The 10,741-nt window shown below is 44.5% G+C and overlaps 1 protein-coding gene across 4 annotated transcripts in view; it reads left to right on the top strand.

Annotated features, from left to right (window-relative positions):
- The window catches only part of PCMT1 (protein-L-isoaspartate (D-aspartate) O-methyltransferase), a 61,359-nt gene that overhangs the window by 34,807 nt on the left and 15,811 nt on the right, over positions 1-10,741 (top strand). For all 4 annotated transcript variants that reach the window (XR_002099401.1, XM_019527108.1, XM_019527109.1 and 1 more), the window contains exon 5: positions 10,464-10,584. Coding sequence is in view for 3 of the 4 variants with exons in the window: in XM_019527108.1 (XP_019382653.1) it covers positions 10,464-10,584 (121 nt within the window). In the remaining variant the exon portion in view is untranslated. The remainder of the gene's footprint in view (positions 1-10,463; positions 10,585-10,741) is intronic.

Below are 10,741 nucleotides of genomic sequence, written 5' to 3'. Positions count from 1 at the left end.
GGGGATGAGCATGTGGGGTGTGGGGGAATGTGTGTGTGCTGGTGGGTCTGGGGTTTGTGGGGGTCTGTGGGATGTGTGGAAGGGGAGAGTGGCTGGGGATGTGTGAAGTGGTGGGGGGGTATATGATGGGTATGCATGTTGGGGAGATACCCCTATAATAGCCCCCCTAGAAACACAGCCTCCACCCCCATTGTGCACAGCCTCTGCCTCCAGCAGCAGCAGGCCCTTGGGGCACCTGCAGATTGCATGCAGTCCTGGCAAGCCCCAGGACTGCCCATGGCTGGGCTGCTGGCTCCATTGCATGGGGCTCGCATGCAGTTCCTGGGTTCTCCGCCCAAGCCCCGTGCTGCTGGGGGGAGCCCTGCACAATGAAGCCAGAGGCACAGGTCATGGAGCTTGGTCAAGGAGAGGAGTGGAGCCACCCTGGCTCCATAGTGTGGAGCTCCCTACTGTTCCCCATGACGTGCATTTAGCAGTGAGTGGGGCTGGGCCACTAGTTCAGTTGCATGGGGCTCCCCCAGGAGGTGTACAGCTCGGGTGAAGGACCTGGGAACTGCACGTGAGCCCAGGGGAGCCCCACACAATGGAGCCAGGTGGACCAAACACCCTGCCAGCCTGGGTTCCATATTTCTGCCACTCCACTGGCCCCAGGGCACTGGCGCTGGCCCTGGGCTCCTGCCTATTGCTGCTTCCCTTCCACCTACCTGCTCATTGTCACTCTCTTTCCCCCCACTTCCCCTGCCAACTGCCACCATTTCGGTCCTCTTTCCTTTGAGGTGGGTCAACAGGCACATGAGGAAACAAAAAAATGTTCCCCATGCTGCAAGTTTCATGAGGCTTAGCAAAAGCTAAGATTTTCTTGGTCTCTGTTTTTCAATCCTGCCCAGATCCCTGAGGCTTGCTAGTCCGGCTTCGCACTGGAGCGGGTTGCACGGCTCCGGGAGGCGCACACAGGAGCCACCTGGCAGCTGGGTGGCATGAGCAGCCCCAAGGCCAGCAGGACCTGGCTCAGCTCCACGTGGTCGCCGGGCCAGGTCCTGCAGCTATAGGAAGGGCCCGGCCACGGCAGTCCTGGTGTGGCACACGGGAACCGCATACCATGCTGGCTCCTGTCAGCATGGGCCAGGCCCCAGGGTTGGCTCCTGCCTCTGCCCCCTGTGCCTGCCGGGGGGGAAGACCTGGCTCAGCCCCATGTGGCTCGCTAGTCCAGCCTTGCACCAGAGCAGGCCACAGGGCTCTGGGAGGCGAGGCTCCTGTGCACGCATCCCGGAGCCATGCGACCCGCTGTAGTGCAAAGCCAGACTAGCGAGCCTCAGGGATCTGGACCCAGCCCAGCTGGGCTGCAGAGGGGTCCCAGGATCTGGCTGGGCCTGACACGTGGTCCCTATGTGCCGCACCGAGTCCTGCTGCCACAAGACCAGCCCAGCTGGGCAGCAAGAGCAGTCCCAGAGCCAGCAGAACCAGGCTGGGCTTGACACATGGTTCTCCCCGCTGCTGCTGTTAAAGGTTAGTTATGGGCACTGGGCAGGGGGCTGGGGCCCTCCAGGGTGGAGCTGGGACCCTGGGTGGGGGGGCCTGGGACCCTGGGCAGGGGTCTGGAACCCTGTGAGGGATAGGAGCTGTGGCCTTCCAGAGGGGAGCTGGGACCCTGGGCGAGGGGGGGCATTCCATGTGCTGTGGGGGAGGGGGCTGCACCCTGTGGGGGCCAGGAGACCCACCCCTCCTGAGCAGCCCCCACACCCACAGTGCCCCCAGCAATTGCCCCACTCCTATCCACAGACCAACCCACCACCCCTCCACATCCACCCACTGCCTTCTTCCACACCCCTTCCCACCACCTTCCTGCAAACACCACATCCCCCCCATCACACACCCATCATGTGTGAAGAAAAACAAAAGCACAGATCAACACATAGGTATTTAGAATTTATTTTTTCATTATGACAGAGACACTGGTAGGCTTCCAAATTGCTTTAACATTGTAAATATACCAATAAAGCATTACCCAACTTATCACTCTCTCTCTCCTGTGTGTGTGTAGAGTGGTTTTTTGTTTTAAATGTGGATGAACATGGATTTTGGGGGTATTTTAAAAAATGAATTTGGGATGCTGCAGCAGTCCAGCTGGCACAAGGGGTAGTGTCCTCAAGTATTAATTGGCTGGGCCCCAGAAGCTCCAGAGAGCGAGTAGCCCTGAGCTGCTTGCCAGGGCAGCTTTTTGTATGGATGGGACCAGTACAAGGCAGCTTTTTATACTACTGGGGACAGCACAGGTGCTGACCCTGGGCTCTATCTCCCCCTGGCTGCAGATCTGGGAGGAGCCAGGCAGGGTTATTTTGCCCCAAGTGGCACAGTTTGCTCCACACCAAAGCACGTGTCTGAGCATGTGTGCTGAGGCAAAAAGCCCCGGCTCAAATTTGCACCACTCCTATTTGAGCTGCTGCAAGCACATGTGCTTGCATGTGTGGATGCGCCCTATGAAACTAAGGATGAAATCAGGTTTTTGCATGATGAGTGCAAGAGTCTGCTTCTAGGATGTATGTCTTAAAGGAATGGTTTTTGCTTGCCATGTAGATTTGAAAGCAGAATCTTGATTAGTTTAGTATGTGGTTGGAGTGGTTAAAAGATTAGGTAGTTTCTAAAAATACTGGGTTGAAAAATATAAGTGCATAAAACAATTGGAAGTAGCATCTCTTTTCCTTTTTAATGTAAACCTGTATTTGGAGGGAGGAGGAGGGGCTCATAGAGAAGGTAAATTGACTTCAGTGTTTTGGGAAGAAAATGCTCTTAAGATGGCTTCTTAAGTTTCATTTCAGATATGTCCAAAATCTCTGATGGAATTTATGCCAGAATATGGCCTTCAGATTTTGCCAATAGTGTCATAAGAATTTTTTTACATGTTTTAAACCTGAAGGGTAGACAATATAAGAAGCAAGTTAAATTACAGTTTATTTTGAGGCTGTGAGGAATCCAGCATTACTTGCTTCCATTGTAACCCTGATGTGCTGTTCAGGTTTTTCCATTTGTTGTCCTTTGACAGAGAATGTATAGCATAGCAAATTAGTATATGATTTCTTTGTTAACATTAAATCCTGTGGAAACACGATCAGTTTAATAGTGGCATGGCTACAACTATATGTATTTTTATGACAACTCATTTTTTTCTAACATCTACTTTTTGGGTAGCGTTTGGTTGAGAATCTTCATAAATTATGCAAACTGCATAATGAAGATTGCACCAGTATTATATGGTTTAGTATAAGAACATTGTTTCTGGTTTTATATTACCATTTATGTAGAAGGTAGGGCAGGGTGGCATTTTCCAGAGTAACCTGTTCAGGAAGTCATAAGCTTCATAGGTGACTGCCTATGAAAGCTTATACCTCTCTGAATGAGTTAGATTTCTAAGATGCCATCCTACCCTGCTTTGGACTGTTTAGGCTACACTATATCCTGAACTGTATTGGGTTTTTAAAAAGTAGCATCCCAATATGCAACTTACTGCATTTTTGCTCGTCAAGTGAGATAAGTTAGACAGTGAAGACTGCAGGCATGCCTTACCTTCAGTCAGATCATCCTTTGGGATTTCTGATGTTTGCCTTTGCGCCATGATGTTCTATAAAGAGACTTGAGAGAGATCCCAGTCTTGATATGAACCTGTCATGCCCAGGTTTGATCTCCCAGAAGCAAACGCATATTAGGGTTCAGTCTCACTCGTGTTACAGGCTGTGTCAAAACAGAATGCTTCAATGTGGCAGCTTATATCAGTATTCTTGGTAGAAAAAGATATTGTGACTATTCACATAGAATGTCCCAAAATAACTGTAAATAAGACTCTGTTAACCCTAACTTTACTGAACAAAAAGAAGCTGTAAGAGCTTAGTTGCTGAGGGTAGAACATTACTTATGTGCCAAGGACAGTTTATATTTTAAACCAGGGGTGTTCAACCACTGCCCTTTGCGCCAGATCCAGCCTGCAGGGCTTCCTTTGTGTCTTGAAATTTGGTGGCGGGGAGCAGTGCCAGCATTAATTGCTGCTCCCCTGCTGTCAAAATTCTGGATGTGTGGGGAGCCCAGTGGGCTGGATAGTGTGACTGTATATGTTAAATCTGGCCTGTGGAGCTGGGGTGGCCTGAGTCCATATCCTGCCATGTAGGGCCAAGTTTTGGCAGCACAGGGTCTGACTGTGGTACATGGGTTGGCAAGTTGAGGCCATGCAGGGGCTGGAGGGATCTGGCCCATGGACTGACCTCACGTTATTCATCTGTTATGGGGATGAAAAGTTAAGCACCACTGCTTTAAACTCTTCTGCTAGAGCTAGGGTTCCTGGCACTATCCTAAGGCAATATTTTTTTTTTCTTTAGGTTATTTAGCCACGTTCCAAATTCCCAGAAGTTGATAAAGACCTCCCCTTTTGAGGTCTCTTTAATGATAAACGAACATAATTCCAGAAAGAGGGTGAAAAACTTACGTCTTTCTTTCCAGAGAGAGCCTCTCTCTACACCAGAAATACAGTTCCGGAGGAAAAAGCAGCTGGTGCATTTTCTAATACTGTTTCTGCTAATAGGGAGGGTGGAAAATAGAGTACGAAAGAAGGATTCCTTGCCATATATCATTTCCATCCCCCACCCCCCCATTGGTTGCCACATACTATAGTATTTTTGACAGAGCAGTTAACAACCAGCAATTTTTCTTTCCTCACTCATTTAACCACCCTACTACAAAAGAAGGCTATAAAAGTTTCTTCCGTGTATCTGAGTTTACCTGGAGTCTCAGAATCCTCAACAGATACTTGTGAATTACTTTGAAGTGCAGCTTATTAATGCTGGGGATTGTCTTGTCCCTGCTTAAAGAGAAGCTAGTATTTGTGTTTCTGCCTCAGTGTTTCTTAATCTTTTCAGTCAGGCTGCCCCATTCACAATGTTTTTGAATGTGGCAGCATTCCCAGTTGAAAACCGCTGTTGTGCTCAGCTTACCTCAGTGGTTCTCAATGGGGTGCTACTGCTGCCAGCTAAAATGTTTACAGCGTATACGTATACCAGGAACGTATACCAACGTATACCAGGAAGGGCTGAGGTATGTGAATGTATTTCCCTTGCGTTAAGGCTCTTTGACTATAAAGTAGGCAGGAGAGCAAGCTCATACTGCAGTCCTTCCTGGTCTGACCCTGGACAATGTTTCCTGGAAAGAGGTGCTTGGGACAGGTGGAACTGTTCTAAACCCCTTCTTTTTCCAGGAGGATTATGGAGGAGGGCTGTACCAGAAAGGGCTGCAATACAAGACAGATCTTCTTCCTGCATTAGGGCAAGAAAGTGCACATGTTGTAGCACCTATGTCACAGCCCCCCGGGGGGGGTCTCATGGGACCCCAGTTGAGAACCACTGACTTTAATACTGTCCATGTGGAAATAAAACCCATTCATATCAAGTATCTGCTAGTTTCATGTGGGGAACAAATTGTTTCCTGATTTTATGCCTCCTTTTGGACTGTGACTGCACTGGGTCTCTTCAGAAAATATCTTTGTCATTGCAGCCTAACTCAGATGCACACAGGTTGACCATGGGTCTCGAGTGCTTAGCCAGTTTGGCTGATGGAAAATTGGACCCTGTGTACTCCAAAGGGGATATATTTGCTTTTTATTCTCATACTATTCCGGTTGTCACATATGTCTCAAACTTGGATTGTAGTGCTCATTGACACAACGTCTAGGTTGCATGACTGTTGAACGCATGGGAACCCAAATTTTGTATGAGCGATCTGGAAATCAGTGCAGGAAGATGTGTCCTAAAAAGCCTTCTGCTAATGCATAAAGTACTGTCTGGCAGAAGTCCTTGGAGATAATGCCATAGCCATTTCCTATATCAGGAAAAAGAAAGCACATGTAGGCCAGGAAGATGTTGTTCTGGTATGTTCATCATCACATTCACCTGCTTGTTGTAGCCTTATCAGAGAGAAACAGTATCTTTTTAATTTGCTTTTTCCTCCCCACACATAATTGCAACTGTAAATACTTTGAGAAATCTTTTAGTCAATCTAATGAACCGTGATAGAACTTACATTAATATTAAAAATTATTTCCGATTTTACTTTTTGATTATTTTTTCTCATGCATGTTTGATAAGGTCTTTTGAGGAACATAGCAAGGCAAGTGAGAGAGAGCCTCTTAACTTGCACCATAAATAGATAGTATGTAAATGTAATGTCATGTTGTGCCAGCTGCTGAAGTATATCAGGTCAGTCTCTTGAGTATTGACTCCTACCACAGTAACTGTTCCTCAAAAGCATTAAGGAATTGATTCTCTCTGTCAGCATCCCTGCATGGTAGAAAAATGTTATTCCCTTTTTACTGATGGGGAATTGATGGATAAAAAAGATGGATTTTGAACAATACAAGCATAAGAAGTTGGCTTGCTAATGCAAAGAAACGTATTGAGCTATGTCTTGATTCAGTGGTAAACCAGAAGACCATGCTTATTCTGACCCAATTTTCTCAGACCTGTGTTTCTCTCTCTGTTCCTGAAAAATAGTGTCTGAAATTCAGAATCACAAATGCAGGTGGGAGGGAGTCTTAAGATTTAAGAGGCTCCCTGCCATTTTAAACTTCCTGCCTATTGGCTGCGTTGTGTAATGTTGTAATATTTGCTTTTGCATTTACAAGTTGCAGTGGAAAGAAGGAATAACCTTATTAGGTCAGATCTTTTGTCCAGATAGTTCAGTAGCTTTCTGACAGTGGTCAGTACAAATTGATTCAAGAATTCAGCAGAAACAGTGTCTTAAATCTTCCTACAAGGAAATCTTCTTAACCCAGGTTATATTTATATATAAAAATTCTGTATAATTTGGTTGGACACATAAATCACCTATTGGCCAAATCCTCTATTGAATCCTCATGAAATTTTGCTCAATGTTGTGTAAAAAGTTTAATTTATTAGAAGACTTTTGGTTTTTACTTACTTAAATTAATTCTTACTATGGAATAGGCCATGGTCCTATTTATCCTGTTCTTTGATTTGGGCAAGTTACTATATCTCTCTGCCTTCAGTTTTCTCATTTGTGAAATGGATTATTATTTATGGTGATTGACTGAACTAGAAGTCTGGGTATAGCAAAATATGCCTCTTGCCTTCCCTCCCCATGTACACACACAAGCCTTTGATAAAGAGACTACTCACATGCAGTCAGTCTCCCTGTTAGACTCTATGGGTGCATTCCCATGTGTGCTCACGTGCATTTCCCTGGGTACAGATAGCAGCATGTGCGTTTGTCTCCAGGGGACGCCCCTGCACACGTGCTGTGGTGCGCACTAGATTGCCCCCAATGGGGTAGGGGAAGCTGCAACCAGCAGCCTTACCTGGGGTCCTGGGGGTCTTCCGGGGCTTCAGAGGCAGCAATTAGGGCGCACAGAGCCTGGCCAGCAGCTAGAGTGTGGCTCTGGCTGGCCAGGCTCGTTTCCAGCAGCATACACTGCACTGTTTTTTGTTTGGGGTTTTTTGGACTTTTGTTTGTTTGTTTGTTTTTTGTTTAAAATACCAGGATTTCCCAGTATCTGATTTTTGGCTCTGTGCTGAAATGTGGCATGGTAAATCTTTTCATGTGTGCCGTGTGTGTTTTGTGGCACCTCAAAAGCCTGTGAGGCACTGCAAAGCACATGTTCCCACTCATGGGGATGCAACCTTTGTGTGTTCCCAGTGAACTACACCCCACTGATTGATCCTTTGGAAAATAGAATAGGCAGCTTCAGAGCAAAACATAGGTCAGGAGCTCAGGTATGTTGCCTGATTGAGTTTTGATGTCTTGGAAACTTAACCCTATGATAGTCATCTGTTGGTTTCTCTAGGGAAACCTTTAATGTCTAGTAGAATGTGTATATTGTCTGACAAATTAAGGTGAAACAGTCAGATAAGATATGTATAGGAGATAGCAACTGCAAAATAGTCATCCCCTTGTATTTTTTGGAACGTGATTCACTAACAATCCTGTGAATATTGAAATTGTACACTGGGTGGAGCGTGGTTTTATTCTGGGATCAGATGCTTCTTTTGGTTTCTTGATGGCTCATTTTGTATCATAAAGTAGAAGTGAAAGGAATAGGTGTGCAGGATTCTGGAATAGCCTAAGGGGCTCTGACAGACTGCTGGTGTTTTTGGGAGGTGTCGTTATTTTAAAAGAGGCTATTTCATGCTGTGCTCTTTTTGCTGAACTTTAAATGGCAAGAAGTTACAGCCTGCCAAAGAGGATGACTGCTTCAGAATTTTTGCTTGCTTTCAATCCTGCTGGTTGCCAAGCATTCCTACAAATAGTAAGCTGTTGTTGTCATAGTGAAAACTTGCAGTCTCATGTGTTGCTTGTTCTCACACTCAAATTCTAGGCCTGCCTCATTTCACTAGAAAAAAAATCAATTAGAAAGGTGGATATTACTAATTTCAGTTTCAGAATATAGAAATTAATCAGTTTCTTCTCTTGATTTCTGCTAAGCTGTACCTAAATCCTAAATGCTTATAAAATTAAAATGTACACTATAGAAATATAACTTGCAACAAATACAAAGCTACAAGGGCTTTGCAAAGCTTCGGACCCTGATTCAGTTTGGTGGCTGAATCTGAATTGAATCAGGAAATGTTTTAATCTCTCTGAATTGATCAGAACTCTCTGAATCAATTCGGAAAGATTCAGCGATTTGGATATAGACACAGCTTCAAATTTGTTTTTTGTTTTTTTTCTACATACCTCAAGGTACCAGGTGGCTTGTGAATGCTGCGCTGGTGGGGCGGATGGAGCATCCCACAGGAGCGCAGGGGGCTCCCCAGCACTCTCGGCAGCAGACCTGGAAGTGAACCAGAAGTACTTCTGGTCCACTTCCGTGTTCGCCGCTGAGCATGCAGGGCCTTCCCTTCCCCTCCCCTCCCCTCCCCTCCCCCGGCGCTCCTGTGGGATGCTCCATCTGCCCCAGCATTGCAGCATTCATTCAAGCCACGCCTGGTACCTCACTGTACGTAGAAAAAACATTTAAAGCTGTGTCTATGGCCAAATCCCTGATTCTCCAAATTGTCATCGAATCTTCAGATTTGGATTCGGCCAAATCAAGTCGGGGACAGTGATCCAGATCAACAAATCAAATCGCCGTCCCCTGTTGGGGCCAAATCTGAATCAAATATGGCCTGTTTTGCACACCCCTAAAAGCTACTGGTAAAAGGATACAGTTATTGACCAAATGAGTTGCCAAGAGCAGGTCACTCTTTCATCCTGCCTTTTGCCCTGAATCTCTATTCAAAGACGAGTATAAAGTTTCAATCTTTTTCAGAGCCTCCAAGTTACAAGTCACTGTTTTATTGTGGCATTGCCTAGCCTACACTTTTTATTTTGTAATCTTTGCACATGTTAAAATGTCTGCACTAGATTTTCTACTTCTATTAACATACTAAACTAAGTCTGTTGGCCTTCAGTTTAACATATGCTGATGGCAGTATGCCTTGCCTACACTAACATGTGCTTATATGTTTTTAAAGTAATAGGTGCTAATACTCTACCTCAGCTGCCTTGGAATATCAACAAGCATATCTATAACCATACTGTTCACTTAGTGTTTTGTACGTGACCCCTCCATTCTGGAGCAAGTGACTTAAAAATAGTCATTTTTTGGACATATGGATACTAGAATAAGCAACCATTTGGAGGGGAAGTTAATTTTGACAGTAACAGAATTATGGTTCTACTGTTGCTGTGCCAGTCAGGTCCCCTGCAGATAAACCTAAAATTTCAGTGTCAGAGGCCAGTGTCTGATCATAAGCTGCTATGGAACAATAGAACAAGAGATGAACATCTTGCTTTCTGTTCTCTGACTATTGAGCTTCTTTCTGAAAGATTAGTATGTTATATGAATCCTGGCACCTTGCAGCAAAATATAAACCTGCTATTTCAACTTGGTTCTCTCATGTCAATCACACAAACATACAGACAAGCAATGCCTCTTACGCTTAAGAGGCACTCAATTAGCATTCTAGATTGGTGTATATGTAGAGATAAGGAGCAGAAACTGCAAAATCACATTTGACCAATCCTTTATAAGGATTTCTTTTATTATAAAGTTATCTAGAAAATGTTAATCATCTTTCAACAAAAAAAAGTTCTAAATATAACAAAATAAGACAATAACTGTTTAAAACTGAATTGGAAGATCATTTTTAATGCTGTAAAAATCAGACTTCAGCAGAACCACTTCTTAAAGATGTGTTGTCATTTTGCTTTTTAAATAAAGAACTTATAAGTAACAAAAATTGTATATGCATGCTTAACTATGAATTCTGAAAGACAATTAGTTGTTCTAAGCAGTTTCTTTAATTGCATTGAGGAATTATATTTTAGCTTTATCTTCCAAATGTATTAGAAGCGAAAAGGTTCAGGAGCTAGAGATGGTGGTTCTGTGGCACAAACTGTTCAACTATATCTTTTTTTTTTTTTTCTAGGTTGGTCCCAAAGGGCGAGTTGTAGGAATTGATCATATTAAAGAACTAGTAGATGACTCAATAAATAATGTCAAAAAGGATGATCCTACATTGCTGTCTTCAGGAAGAGTGAAACTGATTGGTGAGCATCAGATTTCAATATATTTGGTGTTGCTTATTTTCACTAACTGGTTGCAGCTTAGTTGCTTAGCTTCCCTTCAGGCCTTGTATAAGCTTCCCCCTTCCATGTTGGGCAATAGTTTGATTTTTCTAGAATTTTAAGAAATATTCAGAATCTA

The sequence above is a fragment of the Gavialis gangeticus genome, unplaced genomic scaffold (genome assembly GCF_001723915.1).
Source record: "Gavialis gangeticus isolate Ggan-Ray unplaced genomic scaffold, GavGan_comp1, whole genome shotgun sequence".
NCBI classification, from domain to species: domain Eukaryota; kingdom Metazoa; phylum Chordata; order Crocodylia; family Gavialidae; genus Gavialis; species Gavialis gangeticus.
Note: the sequence above shows the minus strand (reverse complement) of the source record. Positions and strands in the feature narration are given on the sequence as shown.